Consider the following 23,300-nt stretch of genomic DNA (forward strand, 5'->3'; position numbering starts at 1 on the left):
TCATTAAATCAAAATGAAAATCATATACTGGGTTTTAAAGTTCCATGACAAACTCTTAAAAAATAAAGGAGAAGAAGTAAAATCAATTTATTGACCAAGATTTCTTAATAAATCCCTGATTGTCATTTTTGGCAGCTCAGTCTGGCTTGTAGGATGGCAGCATGCTATGTTGTAGGGGACCCTCCACTGTCTAATCAGAGCCATGCCCCTAAATGCCATAAGAGCCCTGGCCAAAAGGAAGGAAGTGATGTTAGCAACTTTAAGTGCTATGTACCTTTCCCACCCAGGCTAAGGCTTTATGCCTAAATTTATGAAAGATTGCAAGCCCTTCACCCTTTCATACACAAAAATACTTTATCACATTTAAGAGAGTTTTTTATATTTTGGGGAGGAGGAGAATCTCATAAATTAGATATAAAAATTTATCACAATAGAAGTCCCAAATCCCACTTTATGTTCTGAACTATATACAATAGTAACATTTAAAGCATTTGATTCCAGACAATGTTCCACACTTAAAGCAGTAAACATCTTTTTTTAAATACTGCATAGGTTTTCTCTGTTTATTAAAGAAAGGTCCTGCTACTGTAAGAGTCTACCAAGTGATCATTCCTATTTAGTATCTCATTATGACATTTCTTGCTTCATTTGTCTCCACTGAGAATATTCAAAGCAGTTTCCTAATATGTAGCATTTAGAAGTTTTCCATGGTGGCTCTTAAAATGATAAATTCTTTTTCTATTTTTTGCTCAGTAAGAGTACATATTTTTAATAACAAAATACATGTAAAATTAGAATATTACAATTTCTAAAAAGCTGCATTTATTAACCAAAGTAATTGTTATTTGCATATTTTTATCTGAAAATATTTTAAAGCCCTTAAAAACAAATTCTATTTTTTAAAAATTCTTGCCATGTTGCTGGGCATACCACTGCTGCCTCTGCTTGCGGTCTTCCAACTCTGTGAGAAGAGCCTGTCTGTAGGCTTCATACAGTTTGACAATCTGTTCCAGTTCTTTCATGAAAAGCAACTTTAGCATTCCCTGGTATGTATCCAGGTCAGCTAGCTGGAAGAGTTCCCACTTCAGAATGTGGTCATATCTGTTTTAAAACACAATCATATATATGTTCTGAATATATACATAAATATGTATTTATGTAATCAACTGGTCTATTCTTATGTCAGTTTTATTAAAACTAAACAAAGTATAAACTACAATTGAAAATAACTGAGTTATTAACTGCTATTTATACTATTTTTAGGGAGAGGAGAAAACTACTATTACTTCATTTTGATTTAAGTAATACCCATTTTTTTAATATCTTAAGTATCAGCTATTCTAATATTAACAGTAGATAACAATAAACACAGATTTCAAGCCACTGTGGTTCTATAATTTCTGAAGAACACATTCTATGCTATTCATAAGTTCCTCCAAGGTTAACTGTCAGGAACTTAAGAATGTTTTAGACCACACTGTGCCTGCAAAGAACAATACATAAAAATGGGCAAGGTCAATAGTGTTGACAGAGCTTTTTGAGGAATGTTCACTGCAGCAAACAAGGAACTGAACAGAAGAGGAATGAAAAACCATCTCATGGGTTGAGTTTGAGGTTGAGTATATAATATTAAAAAAACACAACAACAGAAAAACTCAAGCAGAAAGGAAATCATAAGCTCTTTTCAAAAAGAGAGAATAAGCAGACTGTAGAAGACACCACAATGTGGGGAAGGACTCATGTAAGATTATATATGCATCTCAGAAGGCCTTCTTCAATAGTAGATCACATACTGAGATGCAAGTATGCCACAAACTACCTAAGCAGTAACTTACACTTTGAACTGAAAGACACATGAAGACAGCACTCTAATCCACTTTTCTCATTTTGCAGATAAAAAACCCCTGAAACCCAGAGGCTATACATGTCATGAAAAATTGTTTAAAAATTGTTTAAAAATTGACTAAAAGATCAGACAGAAAGAGAACTATGGAATAAGATGCTTCAGAGTAATAGTTTTGAATATTAATACTTAGGCTAGACAAAGAATTTGAACTAGAGCAAGGCATATATACCTATATGATAGTGAAGTTATACTTCTCAAATACTGCAGAGCTGGCATAATAGGAAGCTTTAGTTATAAATTTCAATTATAATTATAATTATGGCCCTTGGTAATTCATTTACTATCTTATTCCAAAAGGATCATCTAATATAAGTTTAAAAAGGCTTTTTAAAAAGAAAAACAGTGAAGAAATACTGAGCAGCAAGTATGAGCCAAATATTGTGCTTGGCACACTGACATACATTTCTGTTTAACTTGGGTATATGTACCAGGAACACCAGGAGTACAATATATAAAACCACAAGGTAAACATATTCTGTTCGGTCCCAATTTTACTCAGTTACATAATGAGTGCTACAAATTTACTAATAGATAAAATTGGTAGAAAGTTTTATATTCTCTTCAGTAGGAAACTCCAACTACTTGCCAACATGTATTAGGGAGATATTGCAAGATATACTCACTGAGCCTCCATGAAGAAACAGTTGTAAAGTGTTTTCTAGAACATCTGCCATTTATCTAACTTAAGATTTTACTTACTTGTTTGAAACAAATTCATAATTCCTAACAAAAAATATTAATCTTCCAGAGTATGAATCCCACAGTTAAGAGGCATTCAGCAACGCCTACTGCTTCAAGATGCTTAAATTTATGCCAGGTGGTGAACTATAATGTAAGAACATTGAAACTCACTTATCATCTGTGTACTTTCTAGCAAGGAAAAAAGGAGAAGAATAAATTGGTTAAATGCACTTGTTTTTAAGATATAAATATTCTGTATAAGCATTCAAGTTTTATAAAAAATAAAAAGTTTCAGATAATTTTCTGACCTCCTAATCAGTATTTAGCATCAAGAATAGCATTATGGGTAGAAACACAAAATCAGAATAATTAGAGAAAATCCTTTGAGAAAAAGAAAAAGCACTCTAAGGAAGAGCAGAGGTGAAAAAAGGAACACAATACGCCAATTTCCATTCCAAATTCTTGCCCCTGGAATTTCTATATAGATACTTCCCTTCTGCCTATAATACATCCCAATATGCCTGATTATTTTTTAACAATATAGTGACCATTCTTTCCTTCTTAACTAGCCAAATAATATACTTCCCCAAGTTTAACTTTTAGCCACTTACACTCATTATAGTGTAATATATTTATTATATAATAATAATATAGTAATATAGTATAATAATATAGTAATAAATAATATAATTATTGTAATATATAGGCAACTCATTTAGAAAACAGGCTGTAAAACCTACTCCAGTAGCCTATTCTTATAGCATCTCTTTTGCTGTTTTTTCCCCCCCAGGACAGAATTCTATCCAAACATTACTAATAAATAGCCCATGGATAGAAATAGCTATTGCTATAATGCTACCAAAAAAAACGTGTTCATACTGCAGTGGATGCTGCTTTTAGGAGCCAAAAGTACTACTATTCTCAGCTCCAGGTATCATAATGTAGCCTAAGTTCCCTGCACCTGACCCCATAACAGTGTGCCCACTCTTTCTTTCTACCTTCTTATACCTAGAGCTGGGTCAGTGGTGACAGTGCAGGATCACTAAGCCACAGGAATAAAATAGAATCCATGCCACAATGCTACTGGGAACTGGTGCTGGGGCGTGTGTGAGAAATATTAGAAAGCGTGTTCCTGACAGTCCTCTTGCTGTTAAAGATTAAATCTTTTAATTTTGTCTGGCAGTTTGGCTTAATTACAGTTATATGATCCATTATAGATTTTTGTGAGTAGACTTAGAAACATAACCACTAAAATAAATAAATAATAACCTCGAAACATAATGTGTTGTTGAACCATTCAGGTTGTAAAAGTACACACAAACATTATTTTGGTAAGTTACTGCTAGAGGTAGAAACAGAAAGTTGGAAGATTGTCAATTGTTAAACAAGAGGAAGAAGGCCTAGTTGTTTTTTTTGGCTGACACCTCTCTTTCTGATAAGTAATCGATTTTCCATCATCTAATTCATACCTAACAGTTTACTATTTCTTGACAGAACAATATTAACCACTTCCATACTCTTTAGGGATAAAAATTTAGGAACAACTGAAAAGCAACAGGTTTCTAGACCTTTAAGTGTTTTAGCAAAGAAGTATTTGCTCTCTTTTTCCAGTCTGGCCCATTCTGGAAGGATTCTGAGCTAGTTGGGAGGGGTGGGGAGTTCCTAGTTTCCTAAAGTTTTATAGCTAGCTCACAGAACCAGATATGAAAGGAATTATAATCTTTGGAAGTCCTTCTTTTCATAAGAAGTAAGGAATTCCATCAAAGTACTACCTTTTTTCCTCCAAAGAAAAACTTTTTATGTTATTTCTTTTTCTAAAATGACTGCGGAGTAGAAATAACATCAAGTACAAAAAGTAACCCTCTTCAGTCTTACCAACTCACCCCCCAAAGGATCAGCATATGTATAAAGGCTACATACAGTAGTGGGTCAAGTGGTATTCAAGAGTGAAAGAAGAAGGGATTAAGCAAAAACAAAAATAAAAATGACTCATAGACACAGACAACAGCATGGTGATTACCAGAGGGAAAGGGGACTTGTGGAGGTAGAAGAGGGTATAAGGGCATAAACAGTAATGGAAGACAACTTGACTTGGGTTGGTGAACATATAATACAATCTACAGTCAATGTATTATAGAATCATACACCTGAAAGCTATATATTCTTATTACTCAGTGTCACCCAAATAAACTCAGTTTTTAAAAAAGGGGGGACAAAGAGTGAAAGAAGAGAAGAAAATGGAAGAAAAATCTATTTGCTATCACATGCCTAATCCCATTCCTATATCTGTATAGACAGGTATCAGATAAAGAAGCTTCTTCTGTAGGTTAGCCGAGACACCCAACCATGCTAAACTTTTATGGATAAATGTGTACCTAATTTCAAGTAAACTAAAACCAACATTACATAAGCACTGTATATCCCTTGCAGAATATCTATAATTAAGAATTCATTAAAAATTACATTAAATTTGACTTTGGGGTAAAAAAAAGAACTGATACTTTTAGACCATAACCCTCAAGGATCCTCTTGTCTCTCTGCATCAGGCCACAGATCGACAGCTATTAATTTATAGACTGAGAAGAACAGAGGGGATGTAAGGGAATGTTTATGTTGGGCAAAAATTAATAATTCATAGTAAATGACCAATAACTATGAGAATGTTAAACTGGCCTAAATGACAAGACTCATGGTCAAATAATGATGAGGCATATCCTTTAACATACTGACTGTTCACATTAAAAGCCTGAAAAGAAGCCAAAAACAAACGGCTGTAAGCAAGAAAAAAAGAATTAAAGACATAGTCATTTGTTCATACACACACAAACACAAAGGGCCAGTAAATACATAGCAGTATGGTAAAAATTTAAATCAGAGTTGGCTTAACCTCTTAGAAATTTTATTTCAGTGACCATCCTTTATAACCATAGAAAAAAGTTACTATTTCAAAAAGTATACATGAAAGGTCTTACACTTCTTTCATCTGAACATGAAAGGTTTAGTTATTTTATTACAAATTCATTGTCCAATCATCTTAAATTCTCTAAAACTCTTTGGGCTATTTTATGCTGATAAAATTTTGGTTTCTGAAATACAGAAGGGAAATAAAGAGTAAGGTTACAAAAACTGGTAACTGAATGTTACCTTACTGTTAAAAATACAAGTACATGAAATAACTATGTGTAAAATGCCTAGCAAAGTAGCAGGAATTTAATAGCTGCTAAGTAAATGACAATTATTATTAAATAAGAAACTACCAGTGACCAAAGTTAATGATCTTTGAATTCAGAGATAAAGTCTGTTTTTTCACTTGCAAAATGGGTTTTGAGAAGATTAAATGAGACAACATGCCTAAAGGTTTAGCACAATAAGGCGCACAGGAAGCACTGGATAATCAACAACTATTTACTTTCAAACACCCCCCTTTTCTGAAATCATAGCACACTGCATATAACACTATTACTAATCTTTATCATGTTGGGTTATTGATCTGAGTACCGTTTTCCCAGAAGAGAAAAACTCTTTGAGGCCAAGTTTTCATTAATTCATTCATGATTATGTTCCCAGAACAGTGTCTCCTATGGCACCCAGTAAATATCCTCAATGAGCCTGGCAAACTCAGCCATTTTTAAAAAAATAGAGCATGTTATTTTCCTCTTCACTGCAGCTCTCCTTGCTCCACTCATAAGGGCTTACACATGGCAGCCACTGCACCAGGTGCTTTAAAATGTATGATTAGCCCTGACTGGTGTAAATCAGTATGTTGGGTGTTGTCCCTCAAACCAAAAGGTCAATGGTTCAATTCCAGGTCAGGGCACATGTCTGTGTTGTGGGCCAGGTCCCCCATTGGGGGCATGTGAGAGGCAACTGATCAATGTTTCTCTGGCACATCGATGTATTTATTTTTAAGTATTTATTTGTATTTAAGTATTTGTATGTATTTATTTTTATCTGACACAAAGATTTATTTTTAAGATTTTATTTATTTATTTTTGGAGAGAGGGGAAGGGAGGGAGAAAGAGAGAGAGAGAGAGACACATCAATGTGCGGTTGCTGGGGGTTATGGCCTGCAACCCAAGCATGTACCCTGGCTAGGAATCGAACCTGCAACACTTTGGTTCGCAGTCCGCACTCAATCCACTGAGATACGCCAGCCAGGGCTTAAATAAAATCTTTTTAAAAAATGTATGATCACTTTTAAATTTCACCATACCAAAAAAGGTAGGTAAGCTTATTATCCCGTTTCAGTAGAGGAAAAACACTTAGACCTAAGTTCAGTAACTTGTACAAGGTCATTCAGTAAGTGGGTGAGGGAGCCAGAAATCACACTGTTTCCTTCCTGAGTTATTTTAACCACTATTCTGCACTTCTATCCCCAATAACAGTAATAATCATTTACTAAGTTCTCTCCATGTATAAAGTACTGTGATATATATTTTAGATGCATCATTTTATTAAATTTTTAATAAGCTTATGTGTAGGTACTATCACTATCTCCAACTTACAGAAGACAAAACTTAAGTTAAACTTCCTACCCAGGGTTACACAGCTAAAAAGTATCAGTGAACTTAGAGTTGGGGTAAACTTAAAGTAATCAGTAAACTTAGAATCATTTTATTCCAGCACTTGCAGCCACTACCTGTAAAATTTCAACACCTTTGTGTTCTGCTTTGTTTTACCCCTGTACCTAGGACTTACTTGGGCCCTTACTTTTATCCCAAGGTCTTGTATCACTTATTTGCAACTCAATTTCCCCTTATAAGAATGGAAAGCTTCTTATTATATCCCTAATATAGTTCAGGTCTGCATACAAAGTGAAGATTCAAAATATGTTTGCAGAACATATTTCTAATCAACTTTATAAGCTATAATATCCTTTCTTCAAATTAAATATTATTTAGAAGTCCAATATTATGAAGAGAAAAAACACGCTGCTGGGTGGGTTAAGCAGCCCAGAGACTCTATTCAATCCTCCACTTACTCAACAAAAATTTGTGCTGTATGTTCACTTACTTCACAGGGGCTCGAGCATAAACCTGAAGCCAATCAGGGATTTCTGCGGTATGATATGGATTTGCAGGTACCAGAAGGGACTGATTTCTTTCAGTTTGTTGTGGCTGATATGTGACAGGAGGAGGTTGATCATACCGAGGCACACTAAGAAGAAAGAGGTGACATTCATTAGGGTAAAGGCCCTAAATCTAAACAAGAACTATAAAATACAAGTAATATTTAAGCATTTTAAAAATAAGCCTCCTGACCAAACTGAGTTCCTTCTACCACCTTTGAAAGTCTAAAGTCTGGCATTTAAAAAAGATCATACTATAAGGAAATTAAAATCCACCTTCTCTCAGAAACTAGCAGGTCACTAGTGATGGGTATAAACTAAGCTAAATAAATCTTTACATGTTTTTAAATTTCTTCTGGCTGGTATTTAGTCTTCTCAAGGATGACCTCAAGGCCTATTAAAAAAAGTTGGAGCTAAGTTGTAATTTTTATACAGAAACTTAAAACAAGAACCATAAATTCCTGTAATTACTAGTAATTAGGTATAAATTCGTTGGAAAGGTTGATAACTTTCTCTCACAATGACAATGGATATTTTCTTCCTCATTTAGGCTGAAAAGGTTTGAAATATGTAGTACAGTAGGAGTACTTGAAATATCCATATTAACTATGATATTTCCTTTCTGCTTTACCACCTTAAGAGAACATATGGGAGTTAAGAGTTGATTAAAACCTATTTCAAATCAGACTTTTTTAAAGCATGCTTTTAATTAATTCTACTGGCCTGTACATGTTGGGGCCAGAAAGAACACAGGGAAGGGGTTGCTATACAGGAAAATGCTAAGGAGAGCATCGAACTATCAGAAGGTGAATTCTGGGAGGCCAAAATAGTCTATTCCAGGATTGGAGACAAAACTGTAAGTGGGCCTTCCTTCCAACATTAAGATTTATGTGTATATCAGAAAAAGGTCATTGTAATACTAATCTGAGATTAAAAGAAGTGTTAGATTTAGATTCTTCTCTCATAAGGAGGTGCAAAGCAAAATATTCTTTGATAGCAGAGTTGGTGTGGGGGAGAACTGATGCTCTGAAGTGAGGTATGCCTAGAGCAGATAGCTATTTAGAAATTATATGAATGTAGGCAAAATTGCTCTACTTCTCTAAGTGTCAGCCTCCTTACTTATAAAACAGAATAAATTCATACTAAAGATGATTGTCCTCATGGTTAAGTGACCTAAAATAAGTCAAGAGTTCTATATAAGGATTAGTACAATACAATCAAATAGCTATTAATACTACCTACCTTTGTGAGCTTAAGGGGGGTGTTTATTCTCTCCTGTTTAATGTCTACAGAGTTGCAGAGAAAAGCAGATAAACTAATTATGAAAATGCTTTGTAAACTATAAACATCGTATAGTAACGTAAGGTTAATGATGATGAACAGAAACTTAAGCTCAATATACTCTCAAATCTAGTTCTCTGAACCACAAAGTTCTCTGCTACTTGATGAAACTGTAACCATATTTTTTTCCATTGTTCAGTAAACATCTGTCCCACTCCCACTTTGTGCCCATGTCTGTGTTGGGTGCTGGGGACACCACAGGAATACGAGGGGCTCTGAATTATTACCCCCATGTCACAGGCCTGAAAATGGAGGCCAGGGAGGCAGAATCTTATCTGAGATGGTACAGAGGGCAGGTGAAGGGGCCAGAGCTCAACATAGACAGACTGGCTGGTCTGGTTCTTCTAAAGGGATGATAACTTCAGTTGTTCAATAAACAATGACTGAGTGCCACTAAATGGAATCACAGGAAAAACTGCTTTTCCAACTTGAATTAATAAGTCCAAATATGTATGTAAAAATTATCAAAATACAATGATAAAGCTTAGTTTTCTAGGCAATAATATTAAAATGTATTTTCATAATGACTTCAATGATTCTAAAAAATGCAAATGTCTGCTATAACCAAAGACCTGTATTATGCTAGATGATACTAAACAACATGTTAACATGCTGATGATATTCTACACATTTTTAATTTTATGGTCCAGTTCTTGAGAGCTCAAATGTAGTTAATTAGGAATACTTGCAAATACATTATTAAATCAATACTAGCTTTTATATGTTTTGAAATATAGAGTATTTTATACATTTACAACACATCTCAATCTGGATTAATCACATTTCAAGTGCTTAATCACATGTGACGACTGACTACAGTATTCAGAGGGCTACAAGTCTGGCCATAAGCAAGATCGACTAATTAGCCCAGCACCAATCAAAATAGCCCAAAGGATCACTGGCTACATTTACTAAACAGATGTTTTGTACAGTTCTCATTTTCACTTTCTTGCCTGGTTATGGTAAAAAGCAGACCATAAAATATCTGAAACTGAATAAAAACAGCAAGATGTTTCAATCCAGAAGTATATTTTGACACATTAAGAGATAGGTCTATATTACTAATAGGAATTTAAATGTAAAGAGGCAGATGTTTTTATTTTTTTATTTCAATTTCTGGGTAACTACAATAAAAACATTCAGGCATATTAAAGCAGAATCTGATTATAAGAATACTGAGCCTGTTTCTGAGGTTCTTTAAAGAGAACAGCTTTTTTTGAAAAAAATTATGAAGTCATTCATTACTAAAAAAGAAGTCCAGAGAAAGTTATCATAAACTATGAAAAACAAAGCTTTCAAATATCAAACTTCAGAATACCTTTCCCTTTGATGAATATATATATGATCTTGAAATCTAACATTAGACAATCTCAAAACAAAAAGTTGAAAATAAAGTCAATACCTAGGAGCACAGGGATGCCTATATTGAGCCTTCTTATTTGTGTGATCTACATAATAGGTTCCAAATTCTGATGACTCAACTCGCTCCCATCCTGGAGGAAGTCCTTCTCGCTCAAGAGGATGGCTCCAATGAGTTGTATTTGTATTGTGATCTATATAATATTTTCTCCCTCTCATTGTCCAGTCCACAGACCAGCCAGGAGGAAGGGGTAAATCTTCAGAACCGTGGTTAGTTAAATTTCCTAAAGATGTAGCAGCAACTCTCCCAATACCTGAGAAAGAGAAAAAGAGAAAAAACAGAACAATTATTCAAAGTTAAAAAGATGCTATTTAAGCAACAGGTACAAAATTAATTACCCCGATTATAGTCTTCTGTTAAAATTTATGATTTTATCATTATAAATAAAATTCTTCATATAATTAGTCAGTAGTGCTCTGGCCGAGTAGCTCAGTTGGTAAAGAATCATCTGGATACACCAAGGTTGTGGGTTCAAACCCCAGTCAGGGCACATACAAGGATCAACCAATGAATGTGTAACTAAGTGGAACAACAAGAATGACTAAGAGTCATTGAGAGGGACTGACGAAGAGTGACTCTGACACACTCTCTGTCTCTTCCTCTCTCCTTTCTTCTTTTTGTCTCTAAAATCAATAAAAAAAATTTTAAATAGCCAGTTTACTATTATTTAATTATAAGAAGCGGGAGGAAGCAGTCTTCCTCTTTGAAATTGGGTGTCTCTAGTTGATACCTCTCATCACCAGAACATGTAAATATTTAACTACTAGCAAAGCTACTCAAGTATGCATACTGCTAAAGAAAAAGTGAGGAAGAAAAAATTTCACCTCATTAAAGATTTTAGATTTGACATTTCATCTAAAACAGAAAAATGAACTTGTAAAACTATTCCCAGGTTATAATTTCTAAAAATAATCTGGCTGTGCCTTAGAACTACTAGGTAAGTTTATTAAGGTAGCACGGGATAAGATCAAACTACAAAAATCAAATCTATATACTAACAATAATTGAAAACATTTAACTACTTACACCATTTACAATAGTTCCAAAAAAATCAAACATTTACATATAAACCTAACAAAACACATATAAAAAATGAAATAAGTCCTATCATGTTAATGGATTAGAAGACTCAAAATAATTAAGACGTCAATTTTTCTTTAAATGATCATTAGTCTTCAGGTAATTCCAACCAAATTCCTGTAGGCGTTTTTGTGGACATAGATAAGTAGACTCCAAAATGTACATAAAAAGGCAAAAAAACTAGTGAAACCAAAACAGTTTTTTAAAGAATAACACTGGAGGACTCATAATACCTGATTTTAAGATTTACTGTATAGTAATCAAGACAGTATAGTATTGTCAAAAGGACAAATGAATGGAATACAGTATCCAGAAATACATCTACACATACATGGTCAATTAATTTTTAACAAAGGGGAACAAGTAATTGAGGAAAAAGTTTTGTCAACAAATGCTGGAACAACTATACATCCATATGCAATAAATTAATCACAACCTATACATACTAGCTTATATACAAATGGCCTCAAGATGGATCATATATCAAATATAAAACATACTTTTTCTAAGGTAGGATAAATTTTATAACCTTTCATCAGGCAAAGGGTTCTTTTTTTTTTTTTTAAAGATTTTATTTATTTATTTTAGAGAGGGGAAGGGAGGGAGAAAGAGAGGGAGAGAAACATCAATGTGTGGTTGCCCCTCATGTGCCCCTTGCTGGGAACCTGGCCCGCAACCCAGGCATGTGCCCTGACTGGGAACCGAACTGGCGACCCTTTGGTTCACAGGCTGGTGCTGAATCCACTGAGCCACACCAGCCAGGGCCGGCAAAGGGTTCTTAACCAAATAAAGCTTGGACTTTTACTTTAAAAAAAAAAAATCCCTGAGTTCATAAAGATACTAAAATACAAACTCACTGGCTACCTTTACTGTTGTTTCATTATCCTGAAACAACAGTAAATAAAAAATCTAGCATTTATCCTGTCTTATATGAACAGCAACCAAGTAATTGATAAAGGAAAGTTCTTCATTACAGAATTCCAGCTATAAAGAAGAAATGACAGAATTAGAGTATCACCATTTGAACACCTAATGAAATACATGGATCTAGCTAAGGATTATAAAATCATTAGGTGAATGGCTGAAGGAGAACTTCAGGACGGATGAATGGGACCGACATCTAATTGAATGATCAACTTTAACATCACAGAGAAATCAGGCATTATGTGTCCCTGGAACTGATGGAATAAAATGTACACAACACCACTTACAAAGTATTGTGGCAAAAAGGAAAATGCAAGAAAACAATCACTCTGGCTCAGTACCTTTTGGGAAGAAAAGGATACATTTCTAAGGCAGATGGTCACTAAAGAACAGAACAAAGGACTTTTGGTGAAACTGACCTTGGCTTCTGTCAAACTGCAACTGAAGGTTTACTTAATATGCATAATTTATGGAACTTCATAACTTAAAGAGGAAATATTTAAATAGAAAAGAAATAAGCCAATGCACTAAAGAAATGTGCATAGCAAATAACTTTGAGATCACATTACATAAGTATGCAATGGCTTTATACTTTCTCATACTTCCATCACTAAAAATGTACTATTGGCCACAACTTAGGACAACATTTTAAAAATAAACTTACATATACATACATATACACACATACATACATACAGGGTACGGCAAAAGTAGGTTTACAGTTGTTCTATGGAAAATGATACAATAATTAATAAATAATAATACAAGAATAAACTGTTCACATACAACTATAAACCTACTTTTGCCTCACCCAGTATATACACATGGTCAAATACACACATGGTCAAGTCAAAGTACTCATATAGAGTTATAAGAACCGTAACATTTGGTCTGACAAAGGTCCTCCTGGAAATGTATACATTTATAACTACAGCATTATTAAAAAAACCTGGACCTGGCCGGGTGGCTCAGTTGCTTAGAGCATCATGCCAACATACCAAGGTTGCAGATTTGAGCCTCAGTTAGGGTACATACAAGAAACAACCAATGAATGCATTGGTTGGAACAACAATGCATTCTCTCCTTCCCTCTCTCTCTTCCTATGTCTAAAAAAAAATAAAATAAAACAAAATTATATGAGGTCCTTCTGGAAAAAGTCCAGCCACTAACATAACAAGAACAGTTTTTACAACATCAATTTAACCTGGCAGCTAAGGAGAGTAGACTGGAATGCACATATGTGAACAATGACAAACTCACTATACTAGTCAGTGGGACAGTAGACACCATTGAGTGAACGTTTGTACTGTGTGGTTGTCACATTCAAAATGACTGAGTAGAGCAATGAATCTGCATCAAATTTTGCATTAAGTTTGAACATTCCTCTAAGGAAACTATTCAGATGATTCAGAAGGCTGCAGCTATGGGCAAGTGGTAAGTGGCAGCTTCATCATGAAAACATGCCCACTTATGCATCACGTTTTTTGGCAAAACATCAAATCACCCAGGTGACTCAGTCCCTCTACAACCCAGATTTGGCACCCTGTGGCTTTTGGCTTTTCCCAAAACTAGAATCACCTTTGAAAAGGAAAAGATTTCAGACCATTGATGAGATTCAGGAAAATACTATGGGGCATCTGATGGAGATTGGAAGAACTATGTGAGGTCCCAAGGGGCCTACTTTGAAGGGGACTGAGACATCATTGTCCTATGTACAATGTTACTTGTATCTTATATCTTCAATAAATGTCTCTATTTTTCATATTACATGGCTGGACACCTTCTGGAGAAACCTCATAGTAGTTTAAAACTGTACAGGTTCAGAGGGTATTAAGGTTTGTGACAATTTCATTCATCTCCTTAGAAAATCCAAAGTTCCATGTACTAGACTTGATTAAATCTAGAAACAAATGCACTTCTACATTTAAACAACATTATGTACCAAACACCAGATTTAAAGCATGATAAACCAGAAACTCATATTTAGAGGAAACACATAGACCTCTCTGTAAAATCTCATTTCCAGGAACTAATTGTTAACAGTTCACCATATAGTCTCATCAGGTTTACCAATGCCATATTTAGGAATCATGATTTTTACCTTTTTAGAAATCTCTACAAATAGTTTTTTTGGTTTCACAACACACTTCACTTGTACTTTTTTGAAAGTGCCATGTACACTAAATTTTTTCAAAGCTATTATTTGGGATAAGTTTATACAACCTAGTAGAATAGAAACCACTTATCTAAAATACAAGACATTACTACTAGTAAAATAAGACAAAATTTTAAAAGGCTGTATCAAGCTTTAACACACCAGACTTCCACTCTGAGTTCAGCCAGAAGGTAGAAACTTCAATAACTATAAACACACCAAATCTGGAAAAAGGGCATGAACAATTATGAGTGTCTATTCTGTCGTTGGCCCTTTCCATATGTACTATTTCATACTCAAAACAACTCTAATAAAGTAGCAGAATTACAACCAATTTACAGGAGATGAAACTAAAGTTCAATAAAGCCACACAGATGGTAGAAGATCAAGTGATAATACTACTAACCATGTAATCTTAGCAACAAAAGATCATCTGTAACTTTTCGAAGAAAAATACGGCTGCCACTAATAGAAGAAAAAGCAACCAATTTTTTAACTCAGTCAGTGGAAAATGAGAACGCATTTCTAAGCTACAAGGAAAAAATTCATTTTTCATCATCTTGACTGATTCCAGAGAAGAATGAGTGGCATTCATAATCCTCAAAATAACTCCCATTTACAGGAACTAATCACATACCTTCCATTTATATAAAATAAAGCATTCATAAACTAAATACAGGGGTAGAAAAAGACATGCAGGTTATGATTATTACAATAAATTTATTGTTTTGTATATTCACAACTGTAAACCTACTTTTGCCCACCCCATACATGATTTCCCAAAGACATGGAAAAAAGAATTATTTTGTCTCTCTACCAAGCTCTTACTAGGCATGTCTCCAAAAACCTTAATCTAATGGAACCCGGCAGATTATCTGAGATCTGCCCTTACAAAGCTCAAAAATTCTAACTTCCTAATTTTATAGCAGCTACAGAGAATATAATGGAATCTGGAATGCTAAAGGTCTATAAGCTCCAGGGTAATAAATACTAAACATTATAGCCCATGTTATTATCGTGGTATTGATAAAGAGATGCAAGTATTGAATCAAGCCAACTGCCTCCTCTGCAAAATAATTACAAAATAAAGTCATATTCTTAAAGATTAATACCCCTCCTCAAAAGATGATTATGGTTCACTTAATATTTATGCATATCCTGGAATAAACAGAAACTCCCGAGTTTTTAATAAAGTCTGACACTTTCCATTTTTATTTTTATAACCTGTCTTTAAAAATAACTTTTAAAGTCTGTTACTTAAAACTGTATAAAACTAAAATACTTAAGTGCAAAACAACGGAAATTAATCTGCTTTTAGTATTCTAACTAAAGACTTCCTGTTAACAGCAGGATTCCTTCCTTTGGCCATACAGTAAGTGCCTGATATGTTGCCCAAAATGTTAAAGGTCAAATTTTACAGCTAAACATAGAACTTGCTAGACCCTAAAACCCTTTAAGATACTATACAACTTGTTTTTATGCTTCTGCTAAATACAGTAAGATGAATTTAACCCTTGAGATAGCTGTTCTGGAAAGTCTAAATAGTAACTAATGGGCAGGAATTATTACTATCCTTCCATAAATGTTTTATGCTTACTATCAGGCTGGCCCAAAAGTTCATTTGTTTTTTTCCGTAAGATGACTGTAGTAATACTTAGCTGTCTTTATCTTCATTGAAACAATTTTGTTAGATTGTCTTGTGACAGGTGTCATATCAGTTGTGCATTTAAATAAAAACTTATCAAAATTGGTGAATTTTTGTATAGCCATTTTAATATCGAAGATGGGAGAAAATACATAACATTTTCAGCATATTATACTTTTATTATTTCAAGAGAGGTAAAAACACAACTGAAATACAAAAAAAAAAATTTGTGTAGTGTATGGAGAATGTGCTATATAACTGATCGAACATGTCAAAAGTGGTTTGTGAGGTTTCGTGTTGGGAGATTTCTTGCTGGATGATACTTGGTGGTCAGGTAGATCAGTTAAAGCTGATAGCAATTAAATCAAGACATTAATTGAGAACAATCAACGCTATAGCCAGTGGGAGATAGCTGACATATTAAAAATATCCCAATCAAGTTATTGATGAAAATGAAAAATGTATCCTTTATTTTATGGAAAAAAAGCCTGTGGACTTTTTGGCCAACCTAATATATTAGTAACAGCAATCAAAATTTAAAGCCTGTGAAAATAAATCTGTCTATGTTACATCCTTACCCTCCCACAAACTTACTTTATCCTTTCAATTCATTCAACTTCCTTGCTCTCCAGCATAAATCTTGAAAATATAGTAAATTTCAAATCTTTTCAAGATGAATTCAAGAAACTTCCAGCTATTGTCTCATATTCACATTTTTCCCCTCTGGAAAAAGACAGTTGTTAGGCTTTCTTTGTTTGGTTAGTAATTAGTTATTAATCCTTCATTGCCACTTAAGAAACTCCCTCAAAATACTGGGGTTTTTTTTCCCTAAAAATCAGAACATTTAATCTTATTGCCCTCATATAAATTAAATTTTTCAAGCACATATAACTTCTGCAATAATGCAATTTTTTAAAAAAAATGACACTGTTGCCCTGGCAGTGGCTCAGTTGGTTGGAGCATTGACCCAACCCCCAAAAAGGTTTTGATTCCTGGTCAGGTCACATACCTCTGTTGGAGGTTCTAGCCCATGTCGGGCATATGTGGGAGGCAACCAATCCATGTTTCTTTCACATCAATGTTTCTCTTTCTAAAATCAATAAATATATCCTCCAGTGAGGATTTTTTTAAAAATTACATTTGTTAATTTTACAAAGTATCCAATTAACTTATTTCTAAATTCCAAATAAAAAAATGTTTTAAAGTTTGTCATTAGAAAAACTAACCAGTCTGCTCCTAAGAGAGGATCAGTAGAAATTTTTTTCTTTCTTAATTCTCATTCAAGAATGTTTATTGATTTTAGAGAGAAAGAAGGGGGAGGAGGCAAAAGGAAAAGAGGGAGGGAGGGAGACATGTGAGAGAAACATTGAGGTGCTGCCTCCAGTACATGCACCCGATCAGAGATCTAACCTACAACATAGATATGCGCCGAGACTGGGACCTGACCAGATCTAACCCGCAACCTAGGTATGTGCCCTGACCAGGAATCAAATCCACAACCTTTTGGTGCATGAGAGAACATTCCAACAAACTGAGCCACCCTGCCAGGGCAGAAATTTATTTCTTAAAGTATTTTCTCAATGATATTTGGCAAGTAAGAATTTTAAAACAAGGTTTTAACTTGGTATTACTAATTCTTCATACTTATATTCAGGCAGAAAAGTGTTATGAGCGAGCTATCAGTGATGTTTGCAATATAAATACACATGGGTAAGGTGAGTGTGAAGAACAATTAATCTATATTAATAAAACAGACTGTTATAAATTACAATTCCTGCTACCCGTTAGCTGCCAAAACTGTCTTAAAATTCCAGACTTGAAATCTCTGGATTCATTCACTTACTCAACCATTTATTTTTGGAGCTCCTTCTATACACAGCCAGGTGCTACACTAATCATATATGACTATTCTCTTTCCCTCAACCTTGTATCCCCATTAGTAGCCCAGTTCCATCAAAGCAGATGTGTCCCACTTCCCCCTTTCTAAATGTCCCCAGCCTAGGTCAGGTCTTCATTAACATTTAAAATATTAGCCACCAAACAGAAGTTTATAGAATCACTGAAACTACTCATAAATACTGTATTACATTAAGAAACTCATTGAAGAAACAGACACGAAACTATACAGATTTTAATTATAAGAACGCAAAAAAAAGAAAATGTCATGATGTATTCCAGTACTCTAAAACTAAAATGAACTATGCATTTCTCCTATCTCTTTTGCTCGTATAAGCATATTCGTCAGCAAATATAGAAAGATTTCAAAAATTTATGACAAATAATTTTACCCATTTCAGAAAACAACAAAAAGGCACCCTTAACACACAATTAACTATTTCACAAGTCTGTCTGACCAACTTGGGAATTATTGAACCACAAAAACAATTTTCATAAGAAAAATAGTGCAGGTTCTAGCTAAGTAATGATGCATTTGCCCCCATGGGGCACATCACCTACTGTGCCCAATTCTTTCTATCTGCCTTGCCTTTCCTTGGTTTAAGTGCAGTTTCTTCCAAACCCTAACCTTCCCATGCTACCAACTAAACCTAGATTCAATCTAACTGTAGACTTTTAATTATCCAGGTTTTCAAGGTTCACACTGTTAACAGTCAAGATAGCCTTCAAATAAGTACCAAGTTTTTGTAAATTGAGTTAATAAAATAAATGAACACAAAATCCTTTCCCTCAGTGCAGGTTAATAATTACCTGCAAGCTGGCTTAGCAAGACTGGCAAAATAAGTATTTCTCTAGGAATATCTATTGGCTTCCCAAGAAAATCCAGAAAAGAGTATCTTTTAGATTAATGTTAATAAACCTAATGTAGTAGGTCTAATTTTAAGTTACCTGAAGCATGCCTCCCCTGATTTTGTGGCATTCTTTGGAAGAGATCGTGGTTGTATTCGTAATATCTGTAATCTTCATGTGTACGATCTCTAAGTGGGCGCCTTCGCTGACCATCAAAATAATTATCTGAGTAATAATATCGGGAACCAGAGTCTCCATTTTCAACAGCAAAATTAACTTCTGTTAAAAATGACTGAGAAGAGCCATATTCCCTAGGGACATCTGCTAGACTCCTGGCAAGATAAGAAGGTGCTGATAATCTGTTGCTTTCTCTTCTCATTATTTCATGAGGTGTTCTTTGAACTGGAGTTCTAAGGAAACTCTGGTTTCTTGAAACTATTCCATCTCCAGAAGCTGAAAAGGCATTAGGGCTTGAATCTGGAAGACAGACATCAGTTCGTCTTGGAATTGTTGGACCATGCCGGATGAATGAAGGCATGAGATCTATAATGAAACAAATAATAAAATGACCACTTTAACCATTATACTTTTTAAAAGTTGTTCATTTACATCTATCACCGCAAAAATTACAATGGACTAAAGAAAACACAATTTAAAAACTTTATTTAAAATAGTACTTAAGGGGGAAGGGTTTTCAGGAACATCTATAAAGGAAACGTGGACAAAACCAAAGGCGGGTAGGGTCAAAGGTGGGAAGTGGGGATGGCTGGGGTGGGGGGGAATGGAGACAACTGTTCTTGGAAAATAATTTAAAAAGTTATATAAAAAAAAGTAATTGTTAAATGAAAAAAGAAAATAGTACTTGGGTATTTTAAAATTGAGGCTGATTAATATTCTTCCACTTGAATTTGTAAGTTGCATAAATGTATAAAATCAACTATATTTGGCATATTTCCATATACTTTATGATGAAATATCAATATGTTTAGTTATGAAATACTTAATGAAATACTCACAAATACATGTGTAAAAATAGAAAACAATCTAAGTTACCGACATAATTTAAAATTATAGTTTGTTTTGTTGATTTCACCTCATATTGAAAATTCCACAAAGTCCTTCTTCAAGCAAACACAATTTCAAAAATAAAATAGACACAATGCTATTACCAAATGTATAAAGCTGGATTCCTTTAAAAAGATTTTTAAATTATTAACCTGGTCTTCCTTCCTGGAATTAAATAATACTAGTACAGTAATCAAAAGAGAAAGCCAAAAATTTAGCTTTGAAAATTAAAAATAAAATGATCTCATTTCGTAATAGTACATAATGCTGAACTAGTTCAAGAAATGTAAAGCCTGAAACTATGGCTACTTTATGATTATAAATCAAAATAGAATAGTAAAGCAATGGCTTTGAAAATATAGTATTTCAGAACACAGAACTTAAATAGCTTGGACATTCCTGATTAGAAAGCAAAATAACCTTAGCCCTGGCAGGGTAGCTCAGTTGATTGGAGTGTCCTTCTGATATGCCATGGTTTCAGGTTGGATCCCTGGTCAAGGGCACATACAAGAATCAACCCTTGAATGCATCAAGTGCAACAACAAAAATCGGTGTTTTCCTTTCTCATTAAAAAAAGAAAAAGAAAAAGAAAAACATGAAGAAATGAAGAAAATTGGATTTGGAAACTGTTTTATTAGGTCATTAAGTAAACAGTATTAGAGAGCACTCAGTAAGCTTCAGAAGCAAACTCTAGACAGAAATTAATATCCAAATAAACAAGGCTCAACACCTGAGGAAACTAAAGCTAAAACAAAATAGTATATCAAGTTATTTGTTTAAAGGTATGCCAAAAATATTTCATGATTTCAAGCAGTGTTTAATACACTTTATTTGCAGCAAACTGCAAACTATCTATAGTAAACTTTGCCAAAAACGTAAGAGAACATGTAATTTAAAGATGTACCATTAAAAAAGTTTAAAAATCAAGTTTCTGGTTACTGGTATACCTGTTTAATCTACTTTGTTGTGTTGTAAGAAAGTATAGCAAACACAAGGTTAAATCTGGAACGTTGATGTGATTATAATGGAAATACATGTTCTCCACCCCTTTCTGTGTGATCCTGGGCAAACACTAGGAATCTCTATGAACAGCTTTTCCAATTAAAATATGAGGTAATGGTTAAGTCACAAGATTACTACAAGATTCCAAGAAGGAAACTTACACAAAGGGCCAGCACTCAGTAAGAGCACCAAAATATTAGTTCTTTACCTCTCAAATGTTCTGAACACACAGCAAGTTTAAAAAATTTTAAAGATAGCAACAGTTAAAAATTTAAAAGATTCAGCTGGAAAACCAGTGTCACTTAAACTAAAGATAAAAAAGGTGCGGAGAGCGGGGCAACAGAAATATATCCTATTAAAGTTAAAAGAAAAAAAAAACTTTTGGTCATTTTCCCTAAAATATGACAGAAACCATTCCGAGTACTTTATCTTTTAGGAATCCTTGGGGATTTATATTTTAAGAACTTCTCATGAATGTAGCCAAATACACAGGATTGTGGTTTCTCTATCCTGAAATCTAAGATTGATGATGCTTTGGGTAGCGGCTACAATAGCGACGGTCAGCTTTCACCTCCTCGCGTCTGCATCCAGCAGCAGAGTTGAGGAATTGTAGCCGAGTTCGCACAACTTAAAGCATGGGCGGGTGACACCCGCAATATTTGCAAACACAGGGCATATCTGGGCGTATCTAGAAGAGAAAAAAAGTGTCCCCGTGTAATCATTTTTACTGGGTAATTTAAATTTTTCGTAAAGAATCTTTTTCTTCCAGTAAAACCAGTAACATTCTGCCGTAAGGGGACAGGGAAGTTTGTTATTTTTAGCGGGGAGTTCAGCGAAGGGGGGAACTAATTTAAATTTCTTAATCTCTGTCCGTTTCAAGTAACAAACACGACTTCAGGCATAATGAGATTTAAAACAATACATTTAAAAAATACATATGTTTCACAGAGATCAGTAGGAATGAAAAGGAGCGGGTAGCCCTGGCCGCCCAGGACAGGTAGGAGTGCGCCCCGCCCGACACTCACTCCGCAGCAGAGGGGACGTCTCCTTTTTCACGTACTTCCCCTGCACCTCGGCAGGCTTGGACACTTCGTTCTTCGTTTTCTTTCGGGACAGCATCCTGGTCCACGAGGCCCCAGACCGCGCCGCCCTAGGGCTCCGAGCTGGGAGCCGGTCGTTCTCGTCGCCACCTCCGCCGGCGCCGCCGCCGCCTTCCCTCCCGAGCCGCCGCCGCCGCCGCCTCTCCGCAGCCCGGGGTCGCCCGCAGGGACTGCCGCATGTTCGGGGCGCTAAGCGCGCCAGCCGCCGCTCAGTAGCTGGTCAGTTCCTTCCCGGAAGTCTGCCCGCTCTGTGACGCAGCCCGAGGACTCCGTGAGGGGAGGCCAGGGACAACCGGCCAGGGCCATGATCCGCCGCGGGCCGCCGAGTAACCGCTACCGCTACCGCCGCCGCCTACGTCCCGTAAACTTTCCCCGCGGCCGCTGGGAATTCTGGGAAACTCGACGCATTGCAATTGGCGCTGTCGCCCCGCCTCCCCCACCCCCAGCCTGGACACGGCTCTGACTGAGGGGTGTCGGGCGGCTCTCAGCTAACGGGCTGGCCCCTCAGTGGGCCTCGAGGAGCAGCGGCAGCCTTTACTTCTCCTCAGCGAGAAGGAGGTCCCGAGGGCCGGAAAGGACAGGAACGAAGTCGGCCTCGCTGAGCACGGCAGGTCGCGAGCTCACGCAGTGGAGCCCCCTATTCCTATAGATTTTTTTTCCCTCAGTACTTTGAGGGAGTCGGTGACGCCCGCAGAGACGCGTTCCCGTCATCATCCTTGAGGGCAGACGCCCTCTTGGAGTTCCATGGGGCTGGCAAATAAATACAGGTCGCTCATAACGCAGAATGCGAATACACTTAAAGGACCACAACCCCCAGGCGAGTGCTGCACCAAAAAAATCTAGATGTCTCTTTCCGTTGAAAACATTGACCTGTTCAATAACAAATTAAATATAAATCTATAAACTCCCGTGTGTCAGGGAGTGCATCTTGCTGATAAAGGAAAAACTGAGGGGCAAAATGGAGTTTTCTACTACATCTTACTAAGATAAATTTGATGTTAGCAAATTTTACTTAATCATCATTATAGTTAATAGCCACATAGTTCCTTTTGGAGTGAAATATTACAATCTTACAATTTTGAGGATTTTGAGCATTAAAGGTCAAGTTCTGGCAATATAAATCTATAGTGGACTTCAATTTCTTCTTCATAACTTAGCAGAGCTGTCA

At 35.5% G+C, this 23,300-nt stretch overlaps 1 protein-coding gene across 1 annotated transcript; it reads right to left on the reverse strand.

Moving 5' to 3' along the window:
• Positions 1-32: 32 nt before the first annotated feature.
• On the reverse strand, positions 33-22,533 carry SAV1 (salvador family WW domain containing protein 1). Its single transcript, XM_028506968.2, has 5 exons — positions 22,058-22,533; positions 19,065-19,508; positions 10,399-10,669; positions 7,601-7,744; positions 33-1,101 (listed from the first exon to the last, which is right to left on the reverse strand). Exons 1-5 carry the CDS (start codon positions 22,149-22,151, stop codon positions 900-902), a joined length of 1,155 nt encoding a protein of 384 aa, XP_028362769.1. The 5' UTR covers positions 22,152-22,533; the 3' UTR covers positions 33-899.
• Between the last annotated feature and the right edge of the window lie 767 nt (positions 22,534-23,300).

This window comes from Phyllostomus discolor, chromosome 1 (assembly GCF_004126475.2).
Source record: "Phyllostomus discolor isolate MPI-MPIP mPhyDis1 chromosome 1, mPhyDis1.pri.v3, whole genome shotgun sequence".
In the NCBI taxonomy this organism is placed as follows: domain Eukaryota; kingdom Metazoa; phylum Chordata; class Mammalia; order Chiroptera; family Phyllostomidae; genus Phyllostomus; species Phyllostomus discolor.